Source organism: Petaurus breviceps, unplaced genomic scaffold (genome assembly GCF_028583685.1).
Source record: "Petaurus breviceps papuanus isolate PSGF00001 unplaced genomic scaffold, PetGlider_PUasm1.0 90617, whole genome shotgun sequence".
Classification (NCBI taxonomy): domain Eukaryota; kingdom Metazoa; phylum Chordata; class Mammalia; order Diprotodontia; family Petauridae; genus Petaurus; species Petaurus breviceps.
In genome coordinates this window covers 5,658,837-5,680,154 of record NW_027187287.1, presented here as the reverse complement: position 1 = coordinate 5,680,154, position 21,318 = coordinate 5,658,837, and the positions used below count along the sequence as shown (strand labels likewise).

At 38.8% G+C, this 21,318-nt stretch overlaps 1 protein-coding gene across 5 annotated transcripts in view; it reads left to right on the top strand.

The window, feature by feature from the left end:
* Window positions 1–3,219: 3,219 nt before the first annotated feature.
* Window positions 3,220–21,318, top strand: part of RNF213 (ring finger protein 213) — a 208,271-nt gene continuing 190,172 nt past the window's right edge. For 4 of the 5 annotated variants that reach the window (XM_069064116.1, XM_069064115.1, XM_069064113.1 and 1 more), the window contains exons 1-4: window positions 3,220–3,483; window positions 3,772–3,872; window positions 4,954–5,090; window positions 8,986–9,155. In XM_069064116.1, coding sequence (XP_068920217.1) covers window positions 4,994–5,090; window positions 8,986–9,155 — 267 coding nt within the window. In that variant the 5' untranslated portion in view covers window positions 3,220–3,483; window positions 3,772–3,872; window positions 4,954–4,993. The remainder of the gene's footprint in view (window positions 3,484–3,771; window positions 3,873–4,953; window positions 5,091–8,985; window positions 9,156–21,318) is intronic. The other variant, XM_069064114.1, reaches the window with a different exon arrangement.

The following is a 21,318-nucleotide window of genomic DNA, read 5'->3' as shown; positions in this document are numbered from 1 at the left end:
ATGTAATACCTAACTGTTGGCCTCCTGGGCTCCCTTTATAAACTGAGATTTTACCTGAGATCCAGGCTGCTGCTGATGCTACTGCTGTACCTGGGATGTGGGGTGGTACCTGCTCAGCCCCCCATATGGCCTGATCAACCAACATGGCATTTAATAAAAGGTCCATTCTAAAATTGTTGCTTGGGTCTTTCTGGCATTATTCTGTGCCCAGCAATACCAAGAAAGATTTCCACCCAGAAGCTCTATTAAGAACACTCTCTAGTATATGGCCATCAGAGATAAAATAAAACAGCCACACTAGACATGCAAAGTCCTAGACCATGCCCCATTTCTCTATTCTGAAGCCTCTGTCCAATCCTGGAATTCAGACATTGGAAACTATCTTCTGCTCTTGTGGCATCTTGGTTTGATTGATAGCTTTTCTTAGAACCTCCATCTAAGGAAGGTACACAGGTCAGTCATGTCTCCCTCTCCTGGCTATCCTCAGGACTTTTGCTACCTGCCAGGTACCTTTGTTTCCCATCTTACTTCCTCTCCTCCAGCACAGCTTTCTTTTATGTTTTGTTTTCCTTCATTGAAATGTAAACTCGTTGAGGACTGGAATTCCTTCTATTTCTATTTGTATTCCTGGGACTTAGCACTGTGCTTGGCATATGGTAGGCCCTTAAAAAATACTAGTTGACTGCTAATTCCTATAGCCATAGGCCTACAGAAAATCTTTTGAAAAAGGATACTTCCTTCAAACTGTTTCACTTGAAAAGATAATGGAACAGGGAAATGAAGACCATGGCCTCCTACTGTATTGGAGACCATGGTGAATATGAATAAGTTTAGGAAGAGAGGTTAGAAGTAAGATAAATTATTATTTCTCTCATTTCTCTCTTACATTTATAACCAATTATTGAATTAGGACAGTTTTTTCACCATTCTATTTCCTAATTCAGAAATCAACCCCTGTAAGTTATACAGCCAACATATAAAGGGTACGACTGATAACAAGATGAAATATTGTGCAAGACTCACTCAACTGGGGAAATTTAGATGTGATCAAAAGGTAAAGAAATTCTAGTCTAGGGGAAGTGGTGAATTTGAACCCATTGTATTTTAGTTAGGTCTGAATGGAAGTGGATTCCCCCTTTTGTCTACATTGTCCTACTGATGGGGTACAGGTCCAAGTCAAGGCCTTCACTCCTTACCCCAAAAGAATTTGAGTCCCATTTGTCCATAAGCCCTTGAAAACCCCACCTTGATTTTTCCTTCAATTTTCCAGCTTGATCTGGCTTTTCATGCCCAGATCTGTTGCCCTAAACTTATCCTAGCCCTCCACTGTCTGTCACCTCCAGATTGCCTCTGGCTATTTTCCACCCTTTATCCTATCAAAATCCCATTCTCTTGGTTCTTGGATTCTGACTTCTAGTCACCCCAAGTCCCATAAAGATCTTCCTTAGACTCCTCAAGTCCCTCCCTAAACCCCTCCTCTAGTCATCCCAGACTACTTGGCTACTCCTAGATTCCTCCCACAGTCTTTCTGTATATAAGATCCATCTTGCCTCCATGAAGGTGCTTAGATTCACTCTAGCTCAGATTCATTTTGTCTCATATTCCGTCTGGCCTGCTTGTCAGTTCAAGTATCACCAATGCTCAGATTCCTTAAGAGTATAACCAATGTTGAGATTTCTTAAGAGTCTACCCAATATGGCGAATCTTTAATAGACTTTGTTTTTCTTTGGCTGAAAGAAGTCTTGGGTTGAATTCATGTGGGTAGGACCCAGTGTGTTGTGTCAGTATTTTGAGGTCCCAAGCACTCCTATACCTCAACATTACCAGGGGTGAGGAACCTGCTGCCTATAGGCCATGTGTGGCCCTCTAGGTCCTCCAATATTGAGAAGTTTGAATTCAGTCAAAGGGCCAAACCTGAAGGCCTAGAGAGCCACATGTGGCCTTGTTGTCTAAAGTTCTCCACTACCACCCTAGACTCTTGGTGGGGGTGGGGGGGGGGGGGGGAGGGGGTCTGAGCAGAGATGAGTCTCTTTGTCTAAGACTGAGTGATCAGTCAGGGCCCCCAGACCCTCATTAGAATAAGCCCAACTCTCATTTTAATATTAATTCTTTCATTACTCATTAACCAATCAGAATTGTTTTCCACTCTTAGGATCACTCATTCTTCTAAGAGTATATAAGCGTTGAGTGGGTTCCATGAGGAGTATTTGGTGTATAAGAGAGAGATGGCCAAATGACCATCCTTTTATTAATTACTCCCTGGTCATAATAAATAAAATAATTATACAGAAATCATGTCTCAAAACTTTTTATACATTAGAGTTGGCTTTAGCTGCATGAATGGTCTGAGTTCACTTGATTTGGGTTTTGGTTTTTTTTTGTGTGTGTGATGGGCTAAAGAATTTATGAACTACTTCAGTGAATGCTTATTATGCATGTGCAAGTTACATATGTGGAGAGATAACCTAGCTTAGTGGAGAGAGCCAGCTGGCCTTGGTGTCAGAAAGACTTGGGATGTAGAAAATAGAATTGAGAGTCAACAAATATCTAGGTGCTGTTAATCCTGGCTCTGCCATTGATGCCTGTATGTGACCTTGAACAAGTCACTGAGTTTCCGTTTCCTCATTTGTTTAATGAGAGCCAAAGTCACAAAGCTATAAGGGGCCTTGAAGGATATCTAGTGCCACCCCCCCACCTATGTTACATATGAGGAAACATGACTGGTGGAAGTTATATAACTAAGGTTACCCAGGTATTGAACACCAGGGATAGGATATGAACGCCAGAGAGCCTCAGACTCAGGGGCTCTTCCACTGTACCTCAGGGCTTCCCGTAGCTCTTCACTGCCTAAATCTAGATAGTATCATGGTAGTGCATGGCATTTGGCTGGTGCGTGCACCTAGCAGGTGGCCAGCAGGTGGATTAGCATCCTCTCTTCAACCCTATAGCACGAGGGAAGACCTGAGTCTCACATTCTCCACAGTTCAGGGTCCATCCTCTGGAAGCAGAAATGGCATTTGCGGGGGTCAAGCCTTAGGCTGGGCTTTTCCATTCTGGGAATCTCCTACCCTCCCCCATCCCCACACCCTTTAAAATATAGAGCCCTATTCCAACTGGCTGTTGCTAGGAAACGGATCATGGCGCCAGCCGGAAGTAACCCGGTCTGACAGGTTGTTGGTTCCGCCTCTTCCGTCGCATCCCCAGCCTGAAGGCGGAGGCTGGGTCGGAAGGCGGGATTGGGGGCGGGCAATTCTAGGAAGTGGCGGGGCGGAGCGGGGTTTTGCGGCTGGCTTCAGGGAGTAGAGGAAACGAAACCTAAGCAGGGTTAGGAGCAAGGAGGAGGGGACTAGGGTTGGATGCTCCGTGGGTAGAGAGCGGAGCTGTTGCGTCCGCACTGAGACCCCTTTGGGCTCGGCGGAGGTCGGTGAGGCTGCGGCGCCAGGGACCTCGCGCTGTTCCCTCCCCACCCCCACGCCGGCTCAGGTGAGGGACGCGCGGGCCCCGGGGCTGAGGGGCGCGTGCTGCACCTAGCGGGCGTGTGCTGGTGGGTGGGGGCGGTGATCCGGGCGCGTGCCCGAGCGCTGACTGGGAGACGCGTGCTAGGGCTTCTTTCCAGGCTCTCCGCCCCGGGGCTGAACACTGTAGCAGTGCTCTTGGCGCCTTCGGGACCAGAACTGCCTCGCTTGCCTTGCGACCCCGGGGGGTTTAGCGGCCCTGGGAAGGGCGGGTTGCCGGTGACTGAGAGGAGGGATGCGTGTTCATATTTTGCAGTTGGAGGCTTGGTTTCGCTTTTTGTTCGCCTACTCGTTTCGCCGGCCTATCCCTGCCCTCAAATAGTTTCGTTTTCCTGAGGCGCTGACACCTGACAGACCGTTAGTATCGTTGGTAGAGTGTCGGGACTGGGTTGGGGGTGGGCTAGGTGTTGGTGGGCGTGGGTGTCGGGGTCGGGGGGTGATGTAAGAGCGCGGGTCCTATTCCGTGCTTTCCACTTCCGTGAGCCTCTCTACTACTCTGGCCCACCGAGCAATCCCCTCAGGGAAGGAGGTGAAACCGCAACCCTATGTATCTTAAGTGTTTCTAGTATCATAGGATTTTATGAGTAGAGTTTCTTTTTATTAGGAAGATGAAGTAAATGTGACCTTAGGTAAATCCCCTAACTCTCTGAGCCCCTCTCCTCATATCTGAAAAGATTATAATAACTGTACGTATCCCAGGATTGTGGTGAGATGCATATGACAATGTAAAGTACGTTACAAATGTTATTATATGCAAGGTTTTGCTCTAGGTTCTGTGAAAGCAACGAAAACGAGTAATTGTGCCTCATGTGTATAATGCAGTAAGGTTTGCAAAGCACCTTCCTCACTATAACCCTCTGAGAGAGCTAAGGGCAAGTGTTCCCCAGTTTTATTTATGTTATAGAGGCTCAGAGGAGTTGACAACCTGTGATCATACAGCTAGGGGATGTCAGAGGCAGGGGTTCTTACTCCAAACCTGCCCATTTTTAAACTTGTTCCTTCCCACCTCCCAGAAAGAAAGAAAAACAAAACCCCTTTTAACAAATCTAGTCCTCTTTTCACCACACCTTACTGGTTCTGTATGTATGTGTAGTCCAGTGGGAGAAATTAGACTACACAAATATCTCTGCCAGTTCTAAATCTATGATCCTGTGCCATTAAATGAGTATAATTAGAGGTAAGATGTGAGAGTACCTTATGAGTTATGGGTTAAAAGTCAGGAGATAAGGCTTCCAACTGAGAAATACGAAATGCTTCATTGATTTGCACCTTCTGAAATGTGCTGTAATTATAGCTTTCAGTTTCTAGTAGAACTAACTCATTGTTTAGTTTTATTTACTGAGAAATGAAACTTAACTACTGATGTGATCACATGGCATTAGTTATTTATCTGACTGCCCTTCACTGTCATTCTTCCTCTTCTTTGCAAACCTTCTAGGGGTAAAGCTGCTTCCTTGAGGTCTTCTTTCTGCTGGAACATGAAGTGCCCTAGTTGTCAATACATCTCCAAAGATGAAGCTCCCAAGTTCTGCAGCCGCTGTGGGGGAAATTTGGTTCCTTCAGTCGACCCACAGAGTAAGGACAAATGGGTATCATGGTTGGGGTAATCTGGAATATGCTAAGTATTGAAGTAGTTGAATAGTGATATGGAGGAGTAATTCCAGCCTTATTTTTTTTTAACATTTTGTTTAGAACATCTGTCTGAACATGTACTACTGTGCATTAATCCAGTACTCAGGACTGAGAATTATTTTGGATGAATAAATTTAATTGTAACAATGTTTCATGGTTCCTATCTTCTTGCAACTGATTATAGAAGAAAAATTATTTTTTTCTCTTCATAATTTTAATCCTTGGAAAAAACTGTTTTACTGTCCAGATTATTTGAATCTTTGTGTAGTTCCTTAAAGCAACACTTTACAGTTTCATTTGTCTTTTACCTCCTGGTACTGGAAACCAAAAGAAAAGATTATTCATGAACCAAAGCTGCATATGAAGCTTATTATTTAGGATAAGGAAGTTTCTCCAGGAAAGGGCTTTTGTGAAAAGGCCTGAAAAGTCAGATTAAGATGGGCATTATCCCTTCCTGGTTTACCTCAAAGGGGTATATGTGAATTCAATCAACAAACATTCACTGTGTGCCAGGTACTGTAAATTAAAATTAATTTAAAAGAATAGGTTTTGTATCAATTGAACCTTCAACCAAAAATAGGTTCTTGTAGAAACCCGAGTCAGTTCTAAATTGGTGATGCTATTCGGAGAACTTTATAGGTGAGGGGGGATAAATGGATCAGTTAGAGAAGATTGTGTGTTTGAATAGATATATATGCATATGAATAGTCACATATATGCATATGAACACACGTAGCTTGACTTAAAAAAATAGGTCCAAATTTATTATCTTATAGTTGGAGTTTAAGTTGACTGAATTACTAAATTGTTCTTTTATAATAATAATAATATAGTGTTTCTATTTATATAGTGTTTATTATATTTAAAGTTTTATATAGTGTTTACTATATTTATATATAGTATAGTGTTCACATAGTGTTTATTATATGCCAGGCCCTGTGCTTTACAAATATTATTTCATTTGATCCTCAAAAACAAACCTGGAAGGTAGATGCTAAGTTCCCCATTTTACAGTTGAGGAAACTGAAGGAAACAGAGGTTAAGTGACTTGCTGAAGGCCACAGAACTTGAAAGTGGCAAAAATAGACCTTGAACTCCAAACCCAGTAGTGTTTTTGCTGTTTCAGTAAAATGAGTACTAATTAAATCCCTGCCCCCTCAGGAATTTACTGTTACCATCTTTGACATTGGAACAATATGAATGTAATTGTGAAAGGCCTCAAAATTATGCAGTTTGATAGTTTAAAGGAACTGGGGATGTTTCTTCTGCAGAAGAAAAGATATGAGAGCTATTTTTTTGTATTTGAAGCTTTGTCATATGGAAGAGGAATTTGGTATAGCTAGATGTTGCATTGAATAGAGTGTGAACTAGGAGTCAGGAAGACCCACCTCAGATACTCACTAGCATTATGATCCTGGACAGATCACTTCACTTCTCAGCTTCAATTTTTTCATCTGTAAAAATAGATTTAATAATAATACCTACTTCACAGTGTTGTGAAGACCAAATGATTTAATGCATATAGAGCACTTTGTAAACTTTATATACCAGATATTACTATTATTATCATCATCATTACTAGGGTTATCTGCTTATCCCTAGAGAGTAGAACTAGAAACATTTGGAAGTTACAAAGAGGGAGATTTTGGCTTAATATTAAAAGAAAACAAACTCAACTTTTTTTTTTTTCAAGTTGAGCAAAGCTATCCCCAAGTAGAGTAGGCTGCTTCAGGACAGGGCAGTTTTTCTCTTTGATAAAACGCTTAAAGCAAAGACTGTATAACTACTTACTATAGATTCTTTCTTGTTCTGGTGTAGGTTGGGCTAAATGGCCACTGAGATCCCTTTTGTTTCTGAGATTCTTCAGTATTTTATAACTTAATGAATAAAAGGAAAGATTAGGGATTTGATGACAAAATAATATCTCTGCCCAACTTTGAAGCTAAGCCCATTGTGAAATAAAATTTGAAGGTCAGGAAGGTTTCTTGTGAACTTGCTGAGTAATCATATCTGCCCTTTATCCCTTTCCATTCTTATTATTGAGATTGAACTCTTTGGGGTCTGTGCCTATTAGTGGCATTGCTAGGTCAAAATGATGAACAGTTTAATTATTTTTCTTAAATAATTCGAAATTATTTTCTAGAAAGGTTAGATAATTCATAATTTCACCAGCATTGCATTAGTATGTGCCTATCTTCCCAATAGCCCCATCAACATTGACTTGTTTCATTTAGCCATCATCTTTCAAAGGATTTAAGAGGAACTCACAAGATCATTGGAAAAGGCCCTGATGTTGAGAAATATTGAAGGCAAAAGAAAAAGGGAGTGCCAGAGGATGGGACGGCTAGACAATGTCATGGAAACAATGAGCATGAACTTGGACAGACTGAGAGATATTGGAGGATAGAAGGGCATGTCATGTTACGGTCCATGGGGTCCTGAAGAATCAGACATGACTGAACAACAAATAATACAAAACTTTAATCTGCATTTCTCTAATTTTGTCATTTGGAACAACTTTTCATGTGGTTGTTGATAACTTACATCTTTCAAAACTCTTTATATCATATGACCACTTATTTATTGGAGCACAGTCCTACTTCTGTAATATATCTAAAACCTGTACCATTTTCTTTTTTCTAATTGCCAACACCTTAGCCCTATGCATTCAGTTCTGAATCTACCTAATTTTATCAACATCTAACATATATGTCTCTTTGTCCATTCTGTGAAATGCCTTACTGAAATAAAGGTATACTATATCTGAGGGGTAGTCCTGCTCTTATACCAATTTAGTAACCTCATCAAAAAGATAGTCAGGATCTTGTATCTTCTTTCATCTACTTTTTTCTTATAGTATAACTTTGTTTTTTTTAGACCTTAGCCTTTCCTGTTAAGCTCAGAGCTTTCGTATAGGATTATTCATATAGGATTACCTTGTACTTTTGAATTCATCCTTTTTTATCTTCCTTAGCTTCAGCCATCTGTCTTTTAAAAGTTTTAATTGTATGAGTTTACTGTGTATTCACATCAGGTCTTTAGACCATTCACCTCCTTTCTCATCTAACCAGAATTGAAAAAGAAGGTTCCTTTAATTTATTAAATAATATTTGATAAACTAGAGTAGGAGGTTTGAGATTCATTTATGAGATTGAGAGGCATGTTGAAATTTTATTGAGGAAATAGACAAACATACATTTTTGGGTATAGATTACTTGGGAGCTAAGAATGATAAAATTAAATATGAGAATGAGTCAAATAGTAACCTGAAGGGTGATGTACAAGTGAGGTTGGTGATCCACATCAAGTCAAGTCAGCAATCATTTATTAAGCATCTGTCATGTATCAGGCACAATACAATACAATACAAGTGTTCGTTATACAAAGAAAGGCAAAACCAGTCTGCTCTCAAGGAACTTGCAGTCTAATGGGAGGAGACAACATGCATATAACTATGTACAAATACAATATTTGCAGATTAATTTGGAAATAATCTTGGAGGGAAGGCACTAAGATTAAGTAGAACTGGGAAAGAACCCTGTTATACAAGAGGGGCAGGGTCGACCTTATTAATTTGGCTACATATATGTATTTTGTATTGATTTATGTCTATATGTGTTGTTTCCTTGGGTAAATATAAGCTCCTTGAAGACAGAGACTTTCATTTTTGTCTTTATAGCTCTCATATCTTATACAAGGTGTAGTATATAGCTGTTTAATAAATGCTTCCTCGATTGATAGAAGATGGCTTTCTTGGTTAGCCAGTGAAAATTTTTATTGAGAATTTTCCTCAACTGATTTTTTTTTCCCTATCATAATTTGCCTATGCCTTCTCTAGAGAATGGTGAATCCCAGCTAACTTTGGAAGTGGAAATAGAATGTGGAAAAGAACTTAAAGGTGAAGATGTTCTTCCTTTGGCGATGGATACTACTGACCATTTACTTGATGGAAATAAGGCGGTCCATCCAGATAATGCCCATTCAGACTTTTCATGGACTGCACAAAAAGTGAGTATGATTCTACTGTTCTATAAAGACTTTTGGTTTATCTCCAGAGAACTCCTTATATTTTTCCAGTTATACTTTTTTGGTAAGCTCATTCACTGATTTGGTTTTTTTTTTTTAAAAATAAATTTTTTTTTTATTTTTAATATTTATTTTTTTTTCTTTTTTTTTTTTTTTTTTGTTTTTTTGGAGGGGGGAAGGTAGGGCAATTGGAGTTAAATGAGTTGCCCAAGGTCACACGGCTAGTTTTTGTGATAAGTGTCTGAGGCTGGATTTGAGCTCAGGTCCTGCTGACTCCAGGGCAAGTGCTCTATTCACTGCTCCACCTAGCTGCTCCTTAACATTCATTTTCTTTCTTTCTTTTTTTTTAAGCAATTGGGGTTAAGTAACTTGCTCAAGGTTACACGGCCAGTTATTTCTGGGTGTGGTGCTAAGTATCTGAGCCTGGATTTGATCCAGGTCATCCCGACACTGGAGCCGGTGCTCTTATTCGCTGAGCCACCTGGCCGCCCCTAAGCAATTGGGGTTAAGTAACTTGCTCAAGGTTACATGGCCAGGTGTTTCTGGGTAGGTGCTAAGTGTCTGAGCCTGGGATTCGATCTCCAGGTCTTCTCAACACTGGAGCCGGTGCTCTTACTCGCTGTGCTACCTGTCCGCCCCCTTAACATTCATTTTCAATAAAATTTGAGTTCGGAATTCTCTGCCTCTGGTCTCTCCCCCACCCATTGAGAAGGAAAACAATATAATATCAATTATATATGTGAAATCATACAAAACATTTTCATATTAGGCATGCTGCAGAAAAGCCAAAATAAAAGTCTGTACTCAGAGGTCATTAGTTCTCTCTCTGCAGGTGTATATCATTTTTCATGATGAGTCCTTTGAAATGGTCTTGGATCATTGTCTTGAGCAGAGTAGCTAAGTCTTTCACAGTTGATTATATTGCTGTTACTATGTATAGTGTTCTCCTGGTTCTACTGACTTCATTTTGCATAAGTTCATATAAGTCTTACTAGGTTTTTTTTGAAACCATCCTGCTTGTCATTTCTTATAGCACAGTAAGATTCCATCATAATAAGATGCTACAACTTGTTCAGTCATTCCCCAGTTGATAGACTGATGTGGTTTCAATAAGTGCCTGAGCAAGATGATCCTTGATTATGGAATTTTCATCCTAATGTTTTTCTCCGTGACACATATTCACAATAGGTTTTCTCCACTTGGCCTTTTTATTCCTCTAAAAAGAAATGTTAGAAGCAGATCAAAATGGCATTAGCACCATTGTTCTACCTCATTTTTTCACCTTGAAGTCTCTGTGCCTTTATCTTGAATTATTCAATCCCTGTAGAGCTTTTTCCTCTTCCACCCTAAGTCTTTTAACATATTTCTTTTTTTATTCAATTTTGTTATTTTGCCCTCTGAATTCTTTTCCTTCCTCCTTCCTTCCCTCCCCATTGAGAAGGCAAAAAAACCCCACTTTTACAAATATATGTATTTATGCAAAATAAATTTATGCACTAGCCATGTCCAAAAAATGAAAAAAGAAAGAAAAAATATCTGGTTCAGTCTGTAATTTTTTTTTTGGCCTTTTGGAGGGTAATTGGGGTTAAGTAATTTGCCCACGGTTGCACGGCTAGTTTGTGTGTGTGTGTGGGGGGGTGTTAAGTGTCTGAGGCCGGAAATGAACTCTGGTCCTCCTGACTCTGGGGGGCTGGCGCTTTACTCACTGCGCCACCTAGCCATCCCCAGTCTGGATTTTGAGTCTATTAGGTCTCTATCTGGAAGAGGATAGCATATTTCATCATGAGTTCTTTGGAATTGTGGTTGGTTATTGTGTTGAGCATAGTTACTAAAATTTTTAACATTGATTGTGTTTACAATATTTTCATTATTATATAAATTGTCCTCCTGGTTCTGTGCATTTCATGTTGCACCAGTTTACACAAGTCTAACCAGGTTTTTCTGAGATCATCCCCCTTGTAATTTCTTATAGCCCAGGAGTATTTCATCAAATTCATAAACCTTAGCTTGTTCACCCATTCCCCAGCTGATGTTCATCTGCTTGGGTTCTAATTTTTTGCTTCCACAAAAAGAGTACTATAAATTTTTTTGTACATGAGTCCTTTTCCTTTGTTCTCTTTAGGGTATGGACCTAGTAGTAGTAGTGCTGGGTCAAGGGGTATAAACAGTTCAGTAGCTTTTTGGGCCTAGTTGATTTTCAGAATGACTAATTCGTACCACCACCATTAGTTATGTTAGGGTACCTATTTTCCCACATCTCCAGCATTTGTATTTTCCTTTTCAATCGGATGGATGAGAGGTGGCACCTCAGAGTTGTATTAACTTGCATTTTTTCTAATGTTTTTTTTTTAGTTACCTGAGATGGTAGCTTCTCCTGCCTTTTTTACTACAGCTTATGGGCAATAGGTTCTGCTGGAGCCCCTTACTTTATTTCTGTGTATATCTTTCTGTTTCAAGTCTGTTTCTTAAAAGCAAAATATTGTTGGATTCTGGTTTCTAATACATTCTGCTTCCTCTTTCCATTTTATGGGTGAGTTTATCCCATTCACACTCACAGTTATGATCACTGTGTACTGCCTCCATTATGTTCTATTCTACTTTTCCTTCTCTTTTCCTCCCTTCTATCCCCTGTTTAAGGGTCTGGTTTTCTTCTGACTAATGCCTCCCTTGATCTACCCTTGTTTTATTCTTCCTTTGCCTTTCCCTCCATATTTCCTTGTTGGATAAGTTGCCAGTTCTGTATTTCTGTATCAAGGTTCCCTCCTTGAACCATTTCAGATGAAGGTAATGTTCAAGAGTTGCTTGCTTCCCTCCTTGTTGTATAAGCTTCTCTTTGCACACTCTATTTATGTGAGATAATTTTCTCCATTCTTCTTCAGCTTTTCCTAGGGTGTTGTTCTTCCCCACCTTTTCCATTCTTCCTTTAAGATTATCAAAATATAAAGAATCACCTTGTCTCCCTCTCTAACCCTTGATGATGATAGAGTTCTGAGGGATACATGTATCATTTCTCCATATAGGAATAAAAACAGTTTAACCTTGTTTAGTCACTTATCATTTCTCTGTTACGTTTACTTTTTTAGACTTCTCCTGACTCCTGTGTTTTTATGTCAGATATTTCTATTCTTCTCTAGTCTTTTCATTAGGAATGTTGAAAAGTCCTCTATTTTGCTGTAGGTCCATTTTTTTCTCATGAAGGATTATAGTAAATTTTGCTTGTTAGAGGATTTTTGGTGTAAGCCTGTTTATCCTTTGCCTTCTGTAATAGCATGTTTCAAACTCTCTGCTCCTATATAATGATGACTGCTTGATTTTGTGTGATCCAGCCTGTGGCCCCTTAATATTTTCTTTCTGGCTGCTTGTAGTGTTTTTTTTTCTTCACTTGGGAGCTTTGAATTTTGACTATAACATTCCTGGGAGTTTTTATTCTGGGGTTTCTCAAGAGGTGACCAGAGCATTTGTGGATTTTTACTTTGCCCTCTGGTTCTAAAGTATCTGGACAGTTTTCTTTTATGATTCCTTAAAGTATGATGTCCAGACTTTTTAAAAAATTTTTTAAAATTAAAATTTATGTTTATTTTTAGTTTACATCATTCATTTCCATAAGATTTTGAGTTACAAATTTTCTCCCTGTCTTTCCCCTACCCACCACCCCAAAACAGCAATTTCACTGTATACCCCTTCCCCCAATCTGCTCTCTCCTATATATCTTTTGCCATCCCCCCCCCCCTCTGACTTTCCAGTAGGGCAAGATGGATCTCTATCCCCCAGTTCCTGTATATCTTATTTCCCAGTTACATGTAAAGAAAATAATAATAATGATATTTTTTTTAAACATTTGACTTTAAAACTTTGAATTGCAGATTATTTCCCTTCCTCCCTTGTCACCCACCCTTACACAATTTAATATAGATTGTACACGTGTAGCTACACAAACATTTACATAGTGGATATATTGTGAAAGACTGACTATATTTCCCTCCATCCTATTCCGCCTCCCACTTGTTCTGTTCTCTACTTTGGCCCAGTCCCTTTTCAAAAGTGTGTGCTTCTAATTACCTTCCCCCCCAACCTGCCCTCCCCTCCATCATTTCCCCTCTCATTCCCTTCCTTCCTACTCTCCTGTAGGTTGAGATACCCTATTTAGTGTGTATGTCATTCCCTCCCTAAGCCAAATTCAGTGAGAGTAATTCCTTTTTGCCTTCCTGTTCTTCCCCTCCATTGTAACAGTTTTCCCTTGCCTATTCTATATGAGAAAATTTACCCCATTCTGTCTCTCCCCATTTCCTCTCATTATATTCCTCTCTCACCTCTTAATTTCACCTTTTAAGTATCATCCCTTCCTATTCAATTGATCCTGTGCCCTCTATGTATATCTGTACACATATATACACACACTCACATATGTATTCATATGCCCATATCCCTTCTATATAGACATATATGTATGTACACACACATTTATATTCCCTTCAACTATCCTCTTGCCGAAAAAAGTTTCATAAGTTACAATTATTGTTTTTCCATGTAGGAATGTAAATAGTTCAACTTTGATAAGTTCCTTATCATTTCTTTTCCCTGTTTACCTTCTCATGCTTCTTATATCTGAATGACAGATTTTCTATTCAGCTCTGGTTTTTTCATCAAGAATGCTTGAAAGTCTTCTATTTCATTGAATGACCATATTTTCCCCTGAAACATGATACTCAGTTTTGCTGGGTAGGTGATGCTTGGTTTTAATCCCACCTCCTTTGACCTCTGGAATATCATATTCCAAGCCCTTCGATCCCTCTATGTAGAGGCTGCCAAATCCTGTGTTATCCTGATTGTGTTTCCACAATATTCAAATTGTTTCTTCCTGGCTGCTTGTAATATTTTCTCCGTGATCTGGGAGCTCCAGAACGTGGCTATAATATTCCTAGGAGTTTTCTTTTTGGAATCTTTTTCAGGAGGTGATTGGTGGATTCTTTCAACCTCTATTTTGCCCTCTGGTTCTAAAACATCAGGGCAGTTTTCCTTAAGAATTTCTTGGAGGATTTCTAGGTTCTTTTTTTGATCATGGCTTTCAGGTAGTCCAGTAATTTTAAAATTATCTCTCTTGGATCTGTTTTCCAGGTCAGTGCTTTTCCCAATGAGATATTTTACATTGCCTTATATTTTTTCATTTGTTTGGATCTGTTTCATAGTATCTTGATTTCTCATAAAGTCATTAGCTTCCATTTTCTCCAATCTAATTCTGAAGTAATTATTCTCTTCAGTGAGCTTTTGAGATTCTTTTTCCATCTGGCAAATTTGGCTTTTTAAGGCATTCTTCTCCTCAGTGGCTTTTTGAGCCTCTTTTGCCATTTGAGTTAGTCTGTTTTTTAAGGTGGTATTTTCTTCAGTCAGGTTGTTGACTTGCTTTTCATGATTTTCTTGCATCATTCTCATTTCTCTTCCCAATTTTTCCTCCACTTGTCTTATTTGGTTTTCAAAATCCTTATTGATTCAAAACTCCTCTGTGGCCTGTAATCAGTTCATATTTTTCTTGGAAGCTTTTGGTGCAGCAGTTCTGACTTCGTTGTCTTCCTGCCATTCTATGCTTTGACACTTTTTGTCCCCAAAAAAAGGAATCCAAAGTTGAATTGCTCTGCTTGCTTTGTTTCCTTTGCTTGCTCATGTTGCCATTCAGTTACTTGACTTTTGAGCTTTTTGCCACAGTAGAACTCTGGTTACAGAGGGCAGAGCTTTGTCCCAAATTGCTGGGGTTTTTGCAGCTGTTGGAGTTATTAGTTGGGTGCCCTCTCTGAAGCCTCCACAGGCTCTGGCACCTGTTCACACACTCTAGGACCTCCACCCAAGACAGTGATCCAGATCCAAGCAGGTTAAAGCAACAGTGATTACCCCTCAGAATGGTTGTTTGGTCCCCCTACAATTTGCAGGCTAGGAGCTCTGAAGCAGCCACATGGCTGCGTCCTGCCACTTCTCGCCTTTTTGCCCTTGGGGGCAGAGGCCTGACTGTACTCTTGGTCCCCCTGTTTCCAAAGTCCAACTGACTTTTTACTTTGCCTTTGGCATTTATTGGTTCATAATTCTGGAAATCGCCACAGCTGCTGTTGATCCACTTTCCTGAAGTCCCTCCAGCTGCACTGGTCGGGCTGCTCTGAGGCTAGAACTATGGGCTCATTTGGTGCTGGGCTTTGCTCCCAGCGTACTTTGATGGACCCTTCTTGCCAGCCTGCCAGGCTGCCTTCAGCAGGAGATTTGTTTCTCTATGTCACTTTGTGGGTTCTGTAGCTCTAAAGTTTGTTTAGAGTCATATTTCATAGGTATTTGAGGTGGTTATAGGGGGAGCTTAGGGAGTTTTCCTGCTTCTATGCCTCCATCTTGGCTCCGACCCAGACTTTTTTTGTTCATGACTTTCATGTAATCTCACGATTTCTTAGTTGTTTTTCCTGGCATACTTCATATTTTCTTCTTTTTTTTTTCTAGCCTTTTGACTTTTATTGTTTCTTGATTTCTCATGGAGTCATTAGCTTTCAGTTTGCCAATTCTGATTTTTAAGAAATTAATTTCTTCAGAAAGTTTTTGTACCTCTTCCCAAGCTTTTAAATTTTCTTTTCATATTTTTTTTCCTAGCTCTTGCTTTTCCCAATTTTTCCTCTACCACTCTCATTTGATTTTTAATTTCTTGTTAGCTATTTTCAAACTCTTACTCTAATTCTTTTAATAAGTCTTTCAGACTTATGTCAAGTTTGCATTTTTTCTTTGAAACTTTACTTGTAGGTATTTTTGAGTCATTTTCTTCTGTGTCTTAACTTCCCTGTTGCCATGATAATTCTTCATAGAGGGATTCATTTTGTATTTGCTCACTCTTATAGCCTATTTCTGTACTTTGGTCTCTATATTAGTGACAGGTTTTGCATAGTTTTGAGGGATGTGTCTGGCCTTAACTTATCTCCTTTCATGTCCCTTTTCTGCTTTCACAGCTCAGTTTGGTGGCCTGCAAACTTTTAGTGCTTCTACAGTGGTATCGTCTGGGGTGAGAGCTTTTCTCTGGCCTTTTGGTCTAAGCTCTGCAATTTCTTACAAATCTCTTAACTTTTCCTTGTTAGGGAGTTGTAGTAGACTACTGCTGATAGAGTAGACTACTCATTCTTTTTTTAAATTTTTTTATTTTTCAAATGCTTTATTAACTTCTGATTTTCATTTCCGCCAGATTTTGAGTTACAAATTTTCTCCCTGTTTTTCCCCTACCCACCACCCCAAAATAGCAGTCCCACAGGATATCCCCTCCTCCAATCTGCTCTCTCCCATATTTTCTCCCATACCCCTTTCAACTTTTCCAGTGGATCTCTCTGCCCCAGTGCCTGTATATCTTCTTTCCCAATTACATATAAAATAGTATTAATAATAGTATATACATATATATATATATATATATATATATATATATATATTTAAACATTTGATTTTAAAACTTTGAATTCCAGATTCATTCCTTTCCTCCCTTGTCACCCACCCTTACAACTACTCATTCTTTATTAGGCTATTAGGAGACTCTTTAGATTCAGAGTTGGTTTCTCTTTGGTCCAGGATTCCTGCCCTGTGTGTGTCATACACTAGACCAAGGGTGTGGAACCTGTGTCCTTGAGGCTATATGTGACCCTCTAGGTCCTTAAGTGGGGCCCTCTGACTGAATTCAGACTTCACAGAACAAATCCTTTTATTATTTATTTTTTAAATGAATTCAGTCAGAGGGCCTTCAGGCCACAGGTTCCCTGGTCTTGCTAGACTACAGACTAGAACAAAATCGCCATTCTGTTCCTGGGTTCAGAGCCACCTGCTGCTCTTTTCTTCTAGAACTTGTTGCCTTCTCAGTAGCTAGCTAGTGTCAGTGTTCACAGTTGCTCCACTCTGCCCTGAATCTGTGACCTGGAACTGCTTTTTGGCAAGAGATCTTCCAGATGACACTCATTTCTGTACCTACCTCTCGTTCAGGGATCTCTTGGGACTCTTTCTGTCCTGGTATTCCTTCCCTTCTGCTCTTTCTCAGCTCTTTTTAAGTCCCTGGGTGTTGGATATTCCATGAACATTTCTGACCTGGCCTCATCCCCTGCATCTCTCTCTCTCTCTGTCTGTCTCCCTAAGCTGCCTTGTGGAGGGAAAATGACTCACTGTTACTGTTTCTTAACTTTCCTGATCAAAGTTATTTCTAGTGCATTTTCTAGATCTTTTTCAAGGTGTTTCTGGTTGAATTAGGCTGTAATGCTTCCTCTCACTCTGCCATCTTTATTCCATCGCCAAAGGACATACCATTTCCAGTCCCTTACTATCTTTTTACCAAGCTAGGACCTTCCTACCCACCTTTGAAAATACATCCATCCATGATGCCACATGATGTTCTTTGACTTGACTATTGTATCAGTCTCATTTTCCTTCTTTATATTCCTCTCTATGTTTACATTTCCATTCCTTGAATTTTCCTAAAAATGAATTTGATGATATGTAGATTTGTGAGTACTCATCTTTGAAAAATATCTGTACTTATTTGTACTTTGTCATTTCTCAGTTAGAGCATATAGGCATTGGGGATTTAAGTGGGGGAGGGGACATGTTAATTTTTTTCCTGACTTTCCACAGTGCCTCTTCATAGTGAATGTTTAGCCAATATTATTAAAGCTGGATGGAGTGGCCGCCATAATTATCATAGTCTGATGCATTGACTCATTCATAGTATACATACATTATTATATGACATTTTCCACCATTAATTAATACTTTAGCTTTATCTGGAAATAAAATCTGTGGGTATCATTCTAATTTGTTCAATTAGATAATTGATGGAAGAGATCAGTTGATTGTTAATTTGCTCTACTTTAGTAGGGGTAATCTAGAAAGTTTTGATTAGCTTATGTTTCCATTACCGCAGTTTAGCCCTGGTGGTATCTAATATTTTGAATCTGGCATCCGTTTCCGGTGACAGACATCTTTTGAGAAGTGAAAAGATAAAACTACCTTTTCTATATTTTTATCCTTATTTGTATCTAGTTTGGTTCCCTAGGTGTTTATTTCAACATTTCCTTCTTTGCTACACAAGTGTCTTGTTTTTTAGTGTTGCTTTGGGTTAAGATTAAAGAAGAGTGACATTTTAAAAAAAATTATTAAAAGTTTTATCCCCTGAGAGCACTGTTTCTATCTGGAGTGACCACCAACCCATGATAGAACATGACATATCACTCTTTACAATTTTATATGCAATCTTTGAAACAAGTGTGAAACAAACAGTGGAGAGGATGTTATAGAGTAGCACTATTCACATTTAGCTTGTGAATTCTTTGATCAGTTTCTGATAAGTTTATACTTCAATGACCTTTCTCTAATTGCTCTATTTCTTTTTCCAGTTATAATTTGTATTGATACTCTGATTGAAAATGGCATGTTCTTTGAAAGACTTTAAATGATATAACATGGTGTGACAGTGTTCTAACCAATTTTAAATATTCATAGAAAAAATTCACATAAAACTGGTTGAAGGAATATTTGTGAATTCTGTTCTATTCAGTTTGCTGCAGTATTTTTCTAGGAGAGTTCCATGCAGGAAGACCAAAGACCTGAGAATTTCACTTTCAGCAAATGTTGCTAGCAGGGAAAATTTTGCAGTAATCCACATAAAATGTGATTTTATTATTTCTGCTTTAGCAAAGTGGCTGTTATCTGTGCTCAGAATGTAGGCTGTTCTCTCCAGAAGAGAAGAATGCCTTTCTGCTCTCCAAGTAAGGATCAGAAGAGGCAGAAGGGAATCCAGATCATTGTCCGAGATTGGAGGATAGAAGGTATCATAGAGAATTAGAAGATTCCTGAATATTTATAGCTGTGAAAAATGTGAGACTCTCACAAAATATAAAAGAAATGGATGCTCTGAGAAACAAACAACTGCTTGTCCTGTAAATTATGATGATGTGGAACTGTAGGTTCAGTAGGTGAAAAGATCATCCAGTAAGGACTAAAAGAAGAAAGTAGTAGTGGTCATTGGTCATTCCCTGCTGAACCATTTGTTTATTAACAAGACAATAGTACTTTATTCTCTGCATTTTCCTGACTTTAATCTCTCTGTTCTAACTGTTCCTTCTTAGTCTCCATTGCTGGATCATCATCAATATTGGTATCCTCTATCTCAAGGATCTGTCCTGGACGCACTGTGTCCTCTTTGTTTTTGTTTTCTCATTTGGTAACCTCATCAGCTTCCATAGGTTAAATACCATCTCTGTTTAGATGATTCCCACATTTATCTATTTAACTTGAGTCTCTCTTCTGAGCTTAGTCCCACATCATTATCAATCTATTTCAAACTGAATATTCTCCATAGGTATCTCAAATGCACCTAAATGCATCTAAAATAAACCTCATTATATTTTCCCCAAAACTCATTCTTTTTAATTTCTTTCTTTCTGTTAAGGGTACCCCAATACTTTCAGTTACCAAAGTTCACAGGCTTAATGTCATCTTCACCTCCTCACTCACACCACATTTATATACTTAGCTGTTAAATCTTGTCATTTCTGCCTCCATATCTCATATCAGTTTTCTTCTTGTTACTTGCAAAATCACCACCCTAATATTTGTCTATTAATTACTAAAATGATAGCACCTCTTATTATCATAGAGGTCCCACTCTAGTTCATTAGTTAATAAAATAAAAAACCCTCTTTTCTTATAAGCATATATTCATCTCTCTCCCTCCCTATGGTCTCCCCTCTTTACTTATGTTTTTGAGTATACATATGTGTGTGTGTATGTATGTGTATATGTGTGTATATATATATAAAATGTTAAAATATACACGTATATACACATAGATACAACATAACAATATTCACACACCATCTAATCTTTTAGGTTTACATTAAACATATAATTAACTATATAATTTATTAGCCTAATAATAAATATTAGCCCAAAGATAGATAATTCCAATATTTCAGTGTTGAGAAAGATCACTGCCAGAGTTATCTCAAACTATAATTCTAACTGCAAATGACTTCTAAAATCTATCCCACCTTTCAGTTCACTCAAGATATCAAGTCAGATCTCTTCTCAAGAATTCTCTTCATTCTCTTTATAAGGAAAAAGTTAAAACAGTTTTTTCCAGAGAAGAAGCTCTCTTTAACTTCTTTCATTCCTCTCTCTTTTCCAGTTTATTTCAAGCCGTTGATTTTAATGGACTCCCTATCAAAGAATTCTCAAAGAATGACAGTTAAAACTTCTCCTTTAGATAATTTAAAGCCTCTCAAAGATACGGTGCCACTATCTATATTCTCTGTGGAAGAGGATGTTGATGCTAGTGTTATATACACACACACATACGCATACATACACACACATATACATACACACATATGTCTTTCTATCCTCAGTATCTAATGCAGGGCTTGGCACAAAAGTGTTTAATCTTTTTGATTGTTGGTTGATTGATATCAGTAATAGAACTACTATCATCTTGGGGTGCATATGCAGGATGTGGCAGAAAATCTCTCCCAAGAGTTGTCAAATTTGATGGCTACTACCTCCTTCTAGTGACTAATGTGGGAGCAAATGATATTTCCAAAATGAAACTAGAAAGAATTACTAAAGTGCATGGAGTCTTGGTCAAGGAACTGAAGATTTTGGAGCACAGGTGCTACTTTTGTTACTCCTGCTAATTGAAGGCAAGAACATCAGAAGAGATGCAGATATAGTTGGTTAGAAAACAGTTTATTTGAGAATTGCTTCTTGATTTCTGAGCCTCAGTTTGAAATACTGGAAACCAAACTTTTGGCCAACATTGGAGTGTTTCTAAGAAGATAAGAATGTATTATTCTAGAATATTATCAGTGTAATTTAAAATACTTTAGATTGCAAAATAAAGGGGAGAGAGAGAAGGCTGCCTAAGTATATAAGTTTGATAGCATATAATAAATACCATGTAGGAAGAAAATGGCACTTTGCATGGTGGTCTCTACCTGTTATCCCTGCTGTTGGGGAGGCTAAGGCTTGTGGATCACAAGTTCAAGAGCTTTAGGAATCCCAAAGGTAGAAGGGAATCTTATTTGCACATCAGCCTAGGCAATCCTTGGTTGTTGGGACAGGAACACCCAGGCGATCTTTTAGGAGAACTTAAGTAGGA